Source organism: Rhipicephalus microplus, chromosome 2 (assembly GCF_043290135.1).
Source record: "Rhipicephalus microplus isolate Deutch F79 chromosome 2, USDA_Rmic, whole genome shotgun sequence".
NCBI lineage: Eukaryota > Metazoa > Arthropoda > Arachnida > Ixodida > Ixodidae > Rhipicephalus > Rhipicephalus microplus.
Window position 1 is genome coordinate 198319615 of NC_134701.1, and position 15252 is coordinate 198334866.

Genomic DNA, 15252 nt, shown 5'->3' on the forward strand with positions numbered 1-15252 from the left:
TGAACGATGAGTGCTCTCCTTGACGATGTCGCAAAAGGAATATCGCGCCACGATAAAGCTATCAGCAGCGACGGTCAGCTCAAGTTCTATGAGCCGAGAGTGTGTGTGTGTGTGTGCTGGTAATTAACATAATGAGTAAATTACCATGTTCCATGATCTTCGCCACCCAGCAACATATGAACACAGGATTGATTGATTGATTGATTGATTTGAGCGAGTGAGTGAGTGAGGTTTAAGAATAGTGGAACGCCTCAACTATATAGTCTGGTTCGGCACGGCTCGCGGCTCACATGCGTCATCTGTTGTACGAGGACGTTATCCTAATGGATTCATGTTAAAGATAAACGTAAGGATAGTAAAATAAATACTGAAAAATGGGTGATGATCACAGCGCAGCACAAAAAAAAAATGCTAAAGGACGAAGAACGAAAGGGGAAGACGTTTCATTTTCGTCCTTTCCTGCACTTCACCGCCAGCATGCTATACTGTACCAGCCCACCCAACTTGCCGCGCTTGTCGGTAACATGGACGGAAGCGGGCGGTGGGTGTACACGCGAAAACCGGTCTGTTCCGCCCGCATCGATGTTTGCCGACCGTGTGGGTCGAGACGGCGCCGAAAACAGTGCGTTATCACCGGCGCATGCGAGAGAAAACAAACGGCTCAATTGTTTGTCGCATTCCAGTCTTAGCATCCCATAGACAGCCGACGGCCAAGAAGGGTGCAATCGCTGTCGCACACTTCGGCGTTACTGCGTTAGCAATATGACCATTAGCGAGGGAAAGTCATCCGTTGAGTCTATCGGAAGACCGTGGCATGTGTGCAGCTATCGAGTCTCTCTAGCGCAACTGCGACGGAGGGAAGACGGGTAGGAGGAAGTCCGCTGGACGGATCGAGAGACGGCGGTGGAGTGGCGTTTGCGATAAATAAATAAATAAATAAATAAACTAAGACAGCTCGAAGGCGAAAGGCATCTTATTTTATTAGCCCATTCGTCTTATCCTTCCATCTCTCTTATGCACTTCTCTCGAACTTATAGCGCTAAATCGAAGCCGACTTTTCATTTATTCGTCCATAATGTAATCGAGGGATATGTCATATTGATATAGAAAAACACTTCGGCTGATGCTGATCGGTGAGTAGACAAGAGACTGACTGAATAACTTGCAGAGCCCTTGTGACGGAACGGGCAGATAATCCTTTGATTGAGATGCGTGATGTCGATTGTACAGATCGGTTTGCACTCATCCTCGAGGAAATTATGATGACGCTATGCGCCGTATCGGTCGTTATCCTCGCTACGTCACGTCACTGGTCAAAGCTCGTAGAGCTTCCGTTACCTTCAGGAGAAGGATGATTGATGACACGGCGTCGTTCGTGTTTCTCCGCCACATCGTGCGTTCTGGCCAACCGAGGGCGACCTTCTGAGAGCAATGCACACATGCTGTGTTGGCTAATGCAATTAGAATGTTGAGATTGAACGTCCCGAAGCCGGAATATGATCGACGCTGTAGAGTGAGCGCTACGGAAATTTCGACCACCGGTGTTTGTTTTTTTTTTAACTTGCACCGAAATGTAAGCACGCCCAGGCCTCTAGCACGTTGTCTCAATCTAAATGCGGCCACCGCGACCTTGATTCAAACGCACGACCTTCGAACCAGCATTCAAGCATTAGACCACTATAGACAAGCACCAGACCACCAGGTCCGCACTCTAGACTACCGCGGAGAGTCGACGTAATTCATTGTGGGGATTCACGTGGGTTAACGTTCCATACATGCAAGAAAGGAAATGTCATGAAAGTTGCCGGTGCTCTTGGGCAAAGAAAAAAAAATACCGCTGCAAGTTTTAGGAGAGTGCCACAGGCACACACCATAAGCGGCTGTACAGCGGTACGTGTCCCTATGATAATCGTGTCATTGGTAAAAACTGACACTCTGAAAACACCTTCGCAAACACAGCCGCCAGCTGCATGTACATCTTGCTCTGGCGTTCAAGCGGTTAAAAACTACAGACTAAACTGAGAAGTGGTTTAAATCCCCCGAAATTACGGGAAAAGAAATAAGATGGATTGCAAGTTAGGCGAAGTGGTGTCTCAGCCCGAGATATATAGGCGCATGCAAGTATTATACAGGTATAGACACACAAACATCCGGTGCCAACGGACGCACGACCCACATAACAACAATAACGTCGCGCACGTGCATGTATATGTGCTTCACACTGGCTCGCGTGCGTTAGCTGCGGACAGCTGCGCGACATATATATCGGGGACGCAGCCATGGGCCCGTGGCCGCATTAGGCGCTCCCATATGTACAGCTACATCGTAAACAGGAAACACACAGGTCGGCACGGCAGGTATTTATACGGACGGCAAAACATTACTGTCCACAGAAATGTTCACGAGATAAAGCGAGCTATACGCAAGCGAACAGGCATATAGGCTACGTAAGGGAAGATTATTGGGGACGGGGCAACAGTCAACAACCTTTTCTTCTCGCACAGTCGAGCACAAAAACAAAAATTAATCAGAGCGCGAAAGCCGAATGTTTTCGCATCTCACAACGCGGCCTGGTATTCGCGCTTCGGCTTTGTATTAGAACAAGCTTGCAGAATTTTCGTGTGCTTTTTTACTGGCTACAGCTGCGAGAGGAAGCTTGGGCATTGAACATTTCCCGGGGTTCCGCGGACCACAAACCGTTTAAGTTACACACAGAGAGAGAGAGAGAGAGATAGAGAGAGAGAGATCTGCCCCCTCCCGCCGCCCTCCGCCGACTACTATCAGCGTAAAATACAGCTCAAGCGGGAGCGATTCCGAAACTATACTTTCATGCGTTATTTGATTTTTACGTTAACCTGACGCACGTAACAGCGGCCCTTTCTATATTGTTCGCCCGAGTTGAGCTCTTAGTAAATCTATGTCCATCACGCAGTTTATTAGAAAATACACAGAAAGCGCACTATTTGCGCTACATATGCACTTCTTATCTACAAATCTGCGACAATGCGATGACACGGCGCACTTCCAGGTAATTTTTACGTGCACCACGCGTTCGTTCCTCTTCGCGTTTTCGGCATATGCCGAGTGATACGGCACAACTACTGCGTTTCATAAAATGTTATCGCTAGAAGCCCTACATAACTACAGGCTCGAAATTGCATGTCTAGAGATATATCGGTGAAAACAAAAAACGGCTAAAACCTTCGCGCGAACGTGTCGATACTAAGACTGTCAGAATGCAAGGCCTGTGGGTTGACTGACCTCACGTATACAAGCGCTGAACAATAACAAGACAAACGCAAAAAGCGGGTGGTATATACTGCACGGAATGCCAAGACGTCACACGTGTGTATAAGACCTGTAAAAAGTCCTTCGCAAAAACTGGAAAAAAAAAAGAAGACGAGAAGACTTCATATCACGCTTGCGCGTGTATTTGAATCGCTAAAGAGCCCCGCACATATACAGTAGCAATGTATAGTATAGATAAGTATAACGAACCTAAATGCAGGCGCGTATTTATTAAAATCTGTGAACTACGGCTTCCATTCCATTGCATGCATTCCGAACACGCATGCTTCCACCCTAGAATCACTTAACATCGGCCCGAATGCCCACAAGCACTGTACTATTGTGAAGGGGCTGGAGCCCGACGCCGACTATTCATTCTTCGTAGAGCGTTTACGTCACCAATCTATAGCAGCCGCCGTCCGTCACTGTCAACGGCACGAGAGTTGCATAACACGTCTGGCGAACGGTCACGTATAGCAGAATTAGCCGTCTCCATCGTCAGCATGCGGTACATGAGCGTATATATGAACTGATGCAATGCGCCTATAGAAGGAAACAAGCAAGAAAGGCACAGCAACAAAATAGAGGAACACAGGCACGACGACTGTATACGGATGAGATGTGGCGTCGGTAGTGTTCCCAGAATTTTTCCACGCTATGGTATCGCTAAAACAAATGAATATTTACGGCCATTTATCTCTCTTTTTTTATTCTTGCGGGAGACATCATTCCGAGACAGTTGCTTGTTTGTCACACCTCGTCTCGCTACAGAAAGCTGCGCGTCCGCGTCCTTCTTGTGTCTCGTGAAAGATTCGCATAAACCTGCGTTTGCTCCGCGCACTATCAACCACGATAGATATGCACGTGTGAAGACGATGGTTGTCGTTATGTTGATTCCGTTCAGCGGTGCGAAAGCTGCATACAAGGCGATACACGATTTGAAAGATAGCGAGCGACTGCACGCAAGAATACCATGCCGAGATGACCTCGCCCGAGCACGCATATTACTCAGGACACACTCAGAGATGATTGGTTGATTTGTGGGGTTTAACGTCCCAAGACCACCATATGATTATGAGAGACGCCGTAGTGGAGGGCTCCGGAAATTTTGACCACCTGGGGTTCTTTAACGTGCGCCCAAATCTGAGCACACGGGCCTACAACATTTCCGCCTCCATCGGAAATGCAGCCGCCGCCGCAGCCGGGATTCGAACCCGCGACCTGCGGGTCAGCAGCGACACACTCAGAGAGGGAGGTCATCCACGAATACCCATTTTTTTTTTAAAGCACCTTCAAGCCTGAGCAAAAAAAAAAAAGGCCCTTAAGCTTTACCTTTAAGAGTTGAACGCGATAGCGATATCCTGTCCGTAGTGCATTGTGTGTCAGGTACCATATATGTCTTAAATAGTGAGCAATTATTCGCGTAAAATCTGTTCGAAGTTGCTATGAACCCACTACGTGTCCTTAAGGGAATAGGCGCAGTAACGTGTGTGCCTTTCGTAGTGGGTGGCCGGCCTTAAACTATGAAGTCAGTATGACAACGTACGCTTGTACTACGCATTATCACTGCGATCTTACGTGTGTTGTAAAGCATGTATACAGGAAGCGTGTGTTTGTGAAGCACGGAAGTTAATTTCACAACATTTCCAAGCAGACACGTGGCTGTGCGGTAGAACGCCTGCTTGCCACGCAAACGACCCGGGTTCGATCTTCACTCGGACACGGATTTTTTTTTATGCCGGGGTCCACCATGGCTCAACTGACGTATTTCCGGCACGGATATGACGTTGTAAAATGTATGCACACAGGTTGCAAAGAAAAAAAAAGATAAGGCAAGAATCTGTTGCACGGAGTCGAACCAGCAACCTCTCGATTCGCAACTTTGCCACGGAGCGTACGTTGTCGGGATTGCTAACGGCAAGCCGATTATATATATATACCATACACCATTCGGCAGTCCTCAGAGCACCGGAAATTTAGCGCATTCCGTTTATCAGTAGCGAGATGGCGCAACGGGCTCGCGTTGGGCGCGGTCGTCGCCTCCACGGAGCGTGGTCTCTCCTGCGCGCGCGCTTATAAGGCTCGTGATTAGAGAGAGGACGATCACTTCGCTCGCTGCCGCGGCCGCGTTTACGAAAGGATCGCGCTGCTGAAATACGACGAAATAATAATTGTGGCAGTTGTTCGCGCTTGTCGTGTATACTTGTGCGCTCGTTTCATGTGTCTTTCTGTTTGAACAGCGCGCTTTAAGTGTCGAGCTGTGATAGTTTCTAGTCTGCGTTCGTCCTGTGCATGCTAATTTCGTGTCTGCTTTCTGTTTAAGGTGTCCGCTGCATTTTTCAAGCTGCTCACCATTCTTAACGTGACTTTGCAATTTGTTGTTGCTGAAACAATGCACAATAAACGCTCTACTAGTTCTGTGAAGACACGTTTCATTTTCGTGTTATACTGATTTCTATATAGGGGGATCAGCCACGTTGTTTATTATTTTATTTGCATCTTTCTCGATTTTTCGGTCACGCACAAGATTTTTCGCACACAGCCAACGACGCCGACACCGACGCCGGAATGTCTGCGAAACAAGCTAATTAACGCTCTCGCGTTAACAAATAGAAGTGGCCAGCCCTGCAAGAATACCATTATCCTGATACCGCGGTGCAAGTTTTCGCAAACATTACTGCGAAGAACAAGGCGCTATCTATACGGGATCCTTGTAAAGACTGGTCGGTCAATGGTCAAAACGTTCTTCGATTATGCAGCGATTCACAAACGTGTACAGCGGTAAAATTATACTGGAAGCTGCGCGAGTTGGCCCTGACTCACAAATGGCACTCTGAAAGGGCGCAAGAGCACTTTATATCAAAATTTACACATGCCACCACCAGGTTTCTTTCACAGTTCGTGGAGTAGTTACATGCGTTTCAATCGAATAATAAACCAGCTGCAAGTTAGCGGTGCCTGCTCTTATCCATGCATGGCACAGGGCACACATCATCTTCAATTTCACCCACTCTCTTCTATGCAATGACTCGTTCACTATTATCGACACGCACAGTCTGCATCAATCTTTGAATGAACACACATTGAGCAACTCATTTTTGGATTCACAAGGCGGCGAGTCTTTATATAGTTCTGGTTTGTGTACTGTGGATGTTTCGAAAACTCTGCTGACGCTCGTTCTTACAGCTGACGTCTGTCATGTTTAAGTCGTCGGAGAAGCGCCTTGTCTTTATATTTATTGTACCATGTTGCTACATGGCCATTACAAGGTGGATGTGTGTAGTACGTTACATTTTCACAGTCGCGCCCTACTCGCCACAAGTACAAGTACAGCTTGAAAGAATATTCCTCAAACAGCAACGTCTTTGGGAAATCGTTTTTCCCACTTTCAATACGCGAATGGAATAAACTAAACGCAAGTGTTTCTAATGTCGACCCACTGTCCACATTCAGTGCAATACGCGTAATACGGTATAGTACGTGAATGCTATGCGTACTTTTCGTTGTTATCCCTTTTCATTTTTGCTCATGGCTCTGTAGTAGGGCCAGAGAGTACCTGCTCAGGCCTTCCCTTCCACTTGCGTCCGGTAAAATAAAGATACTTTCCACTGTTTCTTCAACGTATAGCTGAAATACCTGGCTTGCTTCAAAAGAGTTTACTGTTGGGCGAGTTGGTGCTTTGACATAGAAATTATCGCGAGAGGGCAACAGAACACGACAAGCAGAAAGAGCCAGACAAAAGGACAGGCGCACACTACCAACCAACTGGTTTTATTCAAGGAAGATCCACACATTTATACATCAACACCCTGCGCAGGGGCACTGGCACAACAATCACGAAAAATTTAACCAGGCGTGAATGAAATTGCAACTCGGCCTCGTATTGCGCTGTACGAGGCCATATTGTCACTCTTTCTCGTCTGGTTTAAATTTTCGTGGTTGTTGTGGCGGTGCCCCTGCGCAGGGTGTTGATGTATAAATGTGTGGATCTTCCTTGAATAAAACCAGTTGGTAGTGTGCGCCTGTCCTTTTGTCTGGCTCTTTCTGCGTGTCGTGTTCTGTTGCGCCCTCGCGATGGTTTCTAAGACCTAGATTGCTGTGCGCTTAGATTGCTGTGATGATGGTTTCTAAGACCTAGATTGTTGTGAGTCAGCCGATTCCTGCGTGTGCTACTAGAAAACTGCGCGTATTCTTTATTGGGTCACAGACGCTTGTCCGGATCTTCTTATGACATCACACACACACACACACACACACACACACACACACACACACACACACACACACACACACACACACACACACACACACACACACACACTCTCTCTCTCTCTCTCTCTCTCTCTCACACACACACACACACACACACACACAGATTAATCTGATGCTTTTGAAATTTGCGCTTTTAATTTCAGTCGCTTTTCCTTCGTACAAATTGTGGTGCAAATTGCCTGACGCATGATTGTTCGGCTGAATTTGAAGATGCGCTAAATACAGACATATTCTTGTATACTGTGTAAAAATTTTGATACGAATACTTCCTTGTTCATTTGCACTGTATGACGAAGTCCCTGCTCCTTGTATTTTGTTGTTGTATACCAATAGTGTAAGTAAATTGACATGTCATTTTGAATGTTATTACTGTTTCTTGTATATTATTTATTTATTGATACTGCAGTCTCAAGCAGAGACTATAGCAGGTGTGATACATTGATACATGCTACCAAAAATGTACATTATGCCCCCTGTAATGACTCCAAAACTGGAGTTGACCATGTTGAAAATAAATAAAAAAATAGTTCGGATCATGCTTTAAAAGCGGCGTATACAAAAGCAAAGGCGGCAAGGAAAGTTAAGGCGTTTCGAAGGAAACGAGCATTTTATCTGAGCATCCTATTCTGAATTATCCCCAGGAGTCGGCTTCAAATAGGAACTCCAGGGAAGGCTACCGCATTTATACACTCTACGTACCTCCGTAAGAGATCTCATGCAACCCGTACGCAAGTTTCTTTCGTGTGTGTGTGATAACACGCCATATCAGATCAGATAAGACGTATCGTAGGATTCAACGTCCGGCTTCTAAACCGAGTAAATGCGCGCCGTTCGACGCGGTCGTGCGTGCCCGCGTACATCGTGCATTGATTTGTGGGTGCATTATCATGCATTATCGCTGGGCCACTGATACTTGAATAGACACAGCGAGCAGCTAGACACAAACGCGAAAGAGGGACGAGGCAACACCTCACGGGGCGTTGTCTCCTCAACCTTTTTCGTTCGCGTCTTGATTGTCACTGGTTTTGGTATACAGTTGGGTCGAGTAATTTCTAGTAAGACCGCATGTCTAGTTTTATGCACCTAGAGCACTCCCTAATAAATTAAAATTAAGACAACCCCAATTACAAATACGCAACACATATACTTCCGTCTTTAACAAGTTTCGTTCTAGAAAAAAAAAAGTACTTTGACTCTTCAAAGAGCCATATACGTAACATGTGAGGAGCCACCAAAAACATAGCACTTTCTTTATGTATGCACATTTGTTGCATATGACAAGGCAAGCCGCGTGAGGACGAATGACCAGACAGAAAAATAAAATAAAAATTGTTTACCGGATTTTGTTGTAGAGAAGTACGGCGAGGGCTCTGGTAAACGCTGGCATTTTTTTTCCTTTGGTCCCGCGTTTGCACGCACAAACACAAACGATCACGGGCGCACCAGACGCAGTGGTGAATAGGTCCACCAGACCAATGGCCCAACGGAGCTACGTACTGCCAGGCGACGCACAAAAGGCGCGTTTACAGTCACCACCTACGGTCCGCCGCATGTCGGTACACCGCGCACAGGGTACAAAGTAACTAAGTGAAAAACAAAAAAGAGGGTTAATAAATCAACCAGCTCCGCTTGCAATGACTTGCGTCAGCTTCAAACCGAGCGATACGGCGAAGTCCAAAAACACACACCTGTCACTTTTTTTTTTTTTAACGAGTCTATTCCGATGCTTCTACGGCGATGAACGAGCAGTCGGCGCTGACACTAAGCCGGCGGCGCAGGGACGACCGGCGGATGGGGCACATGGACGATCGGCTGCGTAGAAGGCACATCTGTCGCCGCACGGGCACGTAAGGGGCAACAGAAGAGTCCCGTCGGCTTCGGCGTTGGCTGGGTCGACTCGGCCGATTGGGAAGTTGCTCGGTGGCAAAGTCCATAAACAGCGGGCCACGGGTGGGGGACGTTCGGCGCGGGGCTCCCTCCGCGAGAGCGTAGTCGGAAATGGGGCGAAGTCGCACGAGATCGATGTTTCGGATCGGGGGGGTCGCGTGTCGTATCGAGGGCTGGCGGCGGCAGCGGGCGGTTAATAGAGGACCCTATCTTATCGCCTCGCCGCTGCACTGAGCGCACACCCATCGACGTGACAGCAGAACGCCTTCTTTAAACGACACAGCACCTCTCTCTCGCTCTCTAGCGTTCCCTTACTGATGCGAGCGGAAAAGAGCAATGCTCGGTCAACACTCGGGAACAGCGGCGGCCTCTGTCGAGAGAGAAAGTGCTCTCGCCAGCGAGAGGATGTGCGACGAGGATGAGCGCGAGAAAGAAACAAAATATACATGTAACGTTGGCGACAAACGCTCTCGTATCGAAGGCCACAAAGAGGGGTGGAAAGGGTTGTACGGTAAAAGTCACGGAAGGAGAGGGTGAAAGAGAAACGCGGGAAGCGACGCACCTCGATGACGCCAGAAGGGAACGGAAACAAACTGATAGAGAAGAACGAAGGATAGAAAACAGCTGAGAGGCGACGGCGTGGGGCAAGCATGACATGCGGGTCTGATACAAATGCGGGAAACGGTAGGAAGGCGGCCCAGTTGGATACGTATGCACGTTCACTCGGCGCCCCCTGCAATAAAATGGTAGAACACCCGCAAGCCAGACGCAACAAGAAGCATCCCAGAACCCGAGACCGCGAACCGTTGACATATGAGAGCCTTATGCTCACAGCGGAGTGCAAACACAGACAGGAGAGGATGCGCTGCCTTCTTCCCAAGGAAAGAATTTGGTTGCGTGCGGCAGTCTGAACATTGAACTTGAGCAAAGAAGAGGTGTTTTTTTTTTTTTCGCCCGTGTGCGTGTAACAGTGTTTGCGTTATACCCATTCTAACGTGAAGATCTTAATTATTTTGAACTAGTAAACCCCACTTAAAATAAACAATAGCCCCCCCCCCCCTTCTTTAATACACGCGGGAAACCAATGAAATCAACGGTTGTATATATGCGCTCTCGAAACTAAGTCTGAGGTTCGTTTACACCTCCCTGCTCTGGAGCGACGTCGAAGCCGTAAGCACAAATTTGTTTCTGTGGGTGCGCGCTCAATACGAAGAGGGGGGCCAGGCGGAAAACAGGGTTCAAGTGTAATATTGCGCCCTGTGTCCCATTTCGGAAGGGGCACGTCCCCAGTGTGGCACCCACTGGCTACGCCACGGAGTTGAGTCACAAACTGTGCTCTAATGAGGTACTGAACATATATACTGGAGCAAATTGACTGATATGTGGGGTTTAATGTCCCAAAACCACCATATGATTATGAGAGACGCCGTAGTGGAGGGCTCCGGAAATTTAGACCACCTGGGGTTCTTTAAGGTGCACCCAAATCTAAGCACACGGGCCTACAACATTTCCGCCTCCATCGGAAATGCAGCCGCCGCAGCCGGGATTCGAACCCGCGACCTGCGGGTCAGCAGCCGAGTACCTTAGCCACTAGACTACCACGTCGGGGCTATAGTGGAGCGAAGACGCAACAAATATAAAACTAGAAAAAAGCGCGCAAGGAACTAAAGTTCACGCACAGCATATATTTTGTAGCAAGCTCTCTCAACGAGGCGCTGGTGCTATATGGTGCTATACGCAACGTAGCGCCTGAACTTCATTATAGAGCGACGTGAAAGGAGACCTGTGATCAAAAAAAAAAAAGCAGACAATTAAATCACTGAATTGAGACAGAATGAAAATAACATTGCTGCTTTGGTAGCATTATTAAAATTTGCCTCGGCGTGGTATATGTAATTCTTTACATGTGTTTCTTACGTTCAAAGGTTTTCTTTTTGTCGCACTTGTTCACATTTTGTTTGTTTACTTATCACTATTCCGGCCACAATTCCGGCATCACCCGTCATACCAGGTAACAGAGTGCGCAGTAAAAGCGGTAGGCACTGTCTTCAATGAAGTAATTCACACGATCCCTCACACATTCGCCTAAGAAGACTCGATGGCGAAAGAAATCATATTTTCATCTTCTTTTTCTTCTCACTCGCGAGAATTCACCCACAACGGTCAATCCTCGCGTTTGACGAGGCATCTATAGGCTTTGGCCTTAGGAGCATAGTAAGCGTTAGAGAGTGCGAAGGCGCAGATAGGATGACACGCACAAGGCGCGTTCAACGGACAGCCTGTGCACTCTGCATGCCAACGCGTGCGTCGATTGGAACGGCCGTAACGACGGAAACGGAAGAAAGCTGTTTCCTACTGGATACGTGTATGTAGAGTCGCATTCCTGGGTCGCCGTACATCCTCAGGAGTGTGCGGGGAGGGAAGAGTGTCGCGAGTGCGGGGAAGACGTGAGCAGCCGCACGATGCATGTCGCTCTATGTATCTCTGCTAGTTGCAATGCACTTAACTAAAGCGCTCAAGTGAAGGATTTAGATTAAGGGGCTTTAAAGCGTTAAGCTAAACCGGCGCTCTCCAGCACTTAATTATATCTGTACTTCATTTTAATAATTATAATTACATAGTTTATAGAAAATATTAGCAAACGTCAATTGAAATGCGGCCTTTCCCATGCATGCTTCATTTCTGAAGGGGATTCGAAGTCAGGTTTCGGAAAACAGCACCGATCCTATAGCTAAGTTCTGGACACTGATCCTGAAATACGGTGCTTTGTTCATCGGTCATGCTTCAAACACACGGTGACAAGCGAAAGGTCCGCAAGCCACGTGTTCGAGACACCTGGTTTACCGTGTACCGCGGCCTCGCATATGCACAGTAGATGCCTTTGGGCCAGTATCCATCTGCACACATCTGCCGCCTCGCAGTAACCGCACGCCATAGGTATACGGCCGTGCCTCCGGTGTTTGCTGTAGCGAGCGCGCCTCGTGAGCGACGTGTCGGGCCGCGACGGAGGTGTGCGTGCCTGCCGGAAGGAAACAAAGGAGACGCCGGTCAATTAGTCAAGGGGCAAAGAGCACGCGATAACGAGGCGACGGCGGCGGCACGCGTCCGCCAGGAAGGTAACACCGCGTCGCCAACAGAGGTCGTGCGGCTCTGAAGGGAGAGAAAAGTGCTCGGAGAGAGAGAGCACAGCAATGTTTTGGATGCGGAGTTCTCCCAACATAAATTTTAAAAAATGGGCGTCGGTATAGGAGAAAGTGTGTGTGGAATTCTGAAGAGTTCAGGATTAATTCTGACAAAGTTCGTGTTCCTGTAGGGATGTTTATTCAAATCGCAGTACGAGAGTTGTTGTTGTTGTTGTCTCCTTTTGCCTGGGCATCGCACTGCTCAAAGTAGCAGACAGAGCCACAAGTCCCGCGGGGATGTGGGAAGAGAGGACCACGACCAGACTAATCTATAGAGGCGCGGTGGTTATTATAACTGCTGCAGTCCACGCTTCGACTCAACGCAGCGACACTCCGAAATTCGTGTATAAAGAACTAGGAGGGCTTTCCTTAGAGGAACTACATTTCACTCTGCGTGGCTTCCAGGAAAGCTAGTTACTTTTTTTTACTTTTTTTTCAGCTAGCCTGAATCTCACTCAGCGCCTCCTCTCCTATTAGGATAGAAATCGTCCGGACGCGCCTAACCATTGCCACCACCAGTAGATCATGCTGGCAGCGTGGATTAGCACGCACAGCTCTTTCGAACATATGTGAAATCACACGTGTCTCAAAACTCTCGGCGCAAACATTTCTATATACACCCCTTCAATTTTTTTTCCAACTCGGTACATTGTACCAGTTGCTATAGACACAAAGTCGAATAACCGCGCCAACCGTTCCATATGAGGCCGCATCACGCTGCATGCGGCGGATGTTGATCAACCAGAGCCCGACAAAACCAATGGGGGAGGCTCACGACGTAACATGTCTGCGGAATTCTCCGAAAGCGTCCCGTCCATACGCACGGACTATGCACACGTGCCGTGCTATCGGACCGACCGACCCAGGCGTGGCGCGTCTAAGCGTCAATAATGACGTGCTAGTCCACATGTATCGTGAGTTGAGGCACGTGCCACGGGACGATATTCGATGTATACGACGCGACGCCAGGCAGCGGCTCGAAGGAAGCGACTCAGTCGGTGACAATGTTACTAGTTTTGTGATAATTAGTAGCAGACCAAAGGCTTCACTCGTGTTAGTGATCATCCACTCTGAAAGATTCTGTATAGTATCAACATGCATCAGAGATATAACGCAATGCTATTCGTATGGTATCAAGCCCTGCCGCGGTAATCTAGTGGCTATAAGGTATACTCGGCTGCTGAACCGCGGGTCACGGAATCGAATCCCGGCTGCGGCGGCTGCATTTCCGATGGAGGCGGGAATGCTGTAGGCCCGTGTGCTCAGATGTAAGTGCACGTTAAAAAATCCCAGGTGGGGGAACTTTGCATAGCCCACCACTACGGCGTCTCTCATAATTATATGCTGGTTTTCGCACGTTAAATTCCACATATCAATCAATCAATCAATCAATCCATATAGTATCAACATTCATCAGAGATGTAACCCTGTGATTTGGTCTTTCACGTCGAAATAGTTCCATCTGATAAAAAGCGCAGACAAAGAGGACATGTAGGCGAAGCGCTGTCGTCTGTGGAGACCTATATTTTGTGTCCACCTTTTTTTTTTCTGCCCTGCAACTATTGCGACATTTCTCACCAAGAGAAAACACAGCGTGCCTGTGAACCAACCAACAAATTCTGCGGTTTTGCGCATCAGTATTACGATACGCTTATGAACACGCCGCAGCGGAGGGCTTCGAAAGTTTCGACCAGCTGGAGTTCTTCAACGTAAACTGACAACGTATACAATACAGCGGCCTCTGTATATAGTTTTGCGACTCCATCGATATGCGACCGCCGCGTTATGGATCGAAGCCGAGACTTCTGTGCAATCTGCGAAACAATCAGCGCCGACAAGATGACGAGTTCGACAGAATTGGACAGTATCCAGGTCAGCAGCCACGAATTTCACATCGGCTCACGTCTTATTCATAAACACCGTTTCGTCATAAACAAGGCCATCAATTAAGTGGAACTCGCTCGCAAATTCGTTGTGCACATACGACTATACTTTGCAGTGGCGCATGTTTGTTACAAACAGCAGCAGCAGCATCGACCACGAACAAAGACAGAGAAGACGGGATAATGACACGGACAAAAAGAAAAGAAAAAGAGAACACTAAATACTTCGAAGCGCAATTCTGCGCGGTAACGCGTAACGTATACCACAAAGATGATGTACAAGCAAGTTAAAGCACACGTATGGCTTTCGCAAGCTGGACGAAATGAAACACAACAAAACATTGCGAGGAAAATGTGTGTAAATACGAACGTAGAATTACGACGTTGTATGCATGTACACATCTAACGGTGCGCTCAGTCTATCACAATGCGCACGACAGAACACATTGATTGATATGTGGAGTTTAACGTCCCAAAACCACCATATGATAAGAGACGCCGTAGTGGAGGGCTCCGGAAATTTAGACTACCTGGGGTTCTTTGACGTGTACCCAAATCTGAGCGCACGGGCCTATAACATTTCCGCCTCCATCAAAAATGCAGCCGCCGTAGCCGGGATTCGATCCCGCGACCTGCGGGTCAGCAGCCGAGTACTTTAGCCACTAGACCACCACGGCGGGGCCGGACAGAACACAATGAGTGCGAAGCGACAAAGTGGACTGGAGGTTAAGACAACGCGT

At 47.9% G+C, this 15252-nt stretch overlaps 1 protein-coding gene across 3 annotated transcripts in view; it reads right to left on the reverse strand.

The window, feature by feature from the left end:
• Positions 1–15252, reverse strand: part of LOC119170503 (nuclear receptor coactivator 7-like) — a 178464-nt gene that overhangs the window by 73296 nt on the left and 89916 nt on the right. Inside the window, exon 1 of one of the 3 annotated variants that reach the window (XM_075887225.1) lies at positions 8898–9716. The exons of the other annotated variants lie outside the window; for them this stretch is intronic. Within the exon in view, the coding sequence (XP_075743340.1) occupies positions 8898–8947 (50 nt within the window). The 5' untranslated portion in view covers positions 8948–9716. Of the gene's footprint in view, positions 1–8897; positions 9717–15252 lie in introns of those variants that run through there. 3 annotated transcript variants of the gene reach the window in all.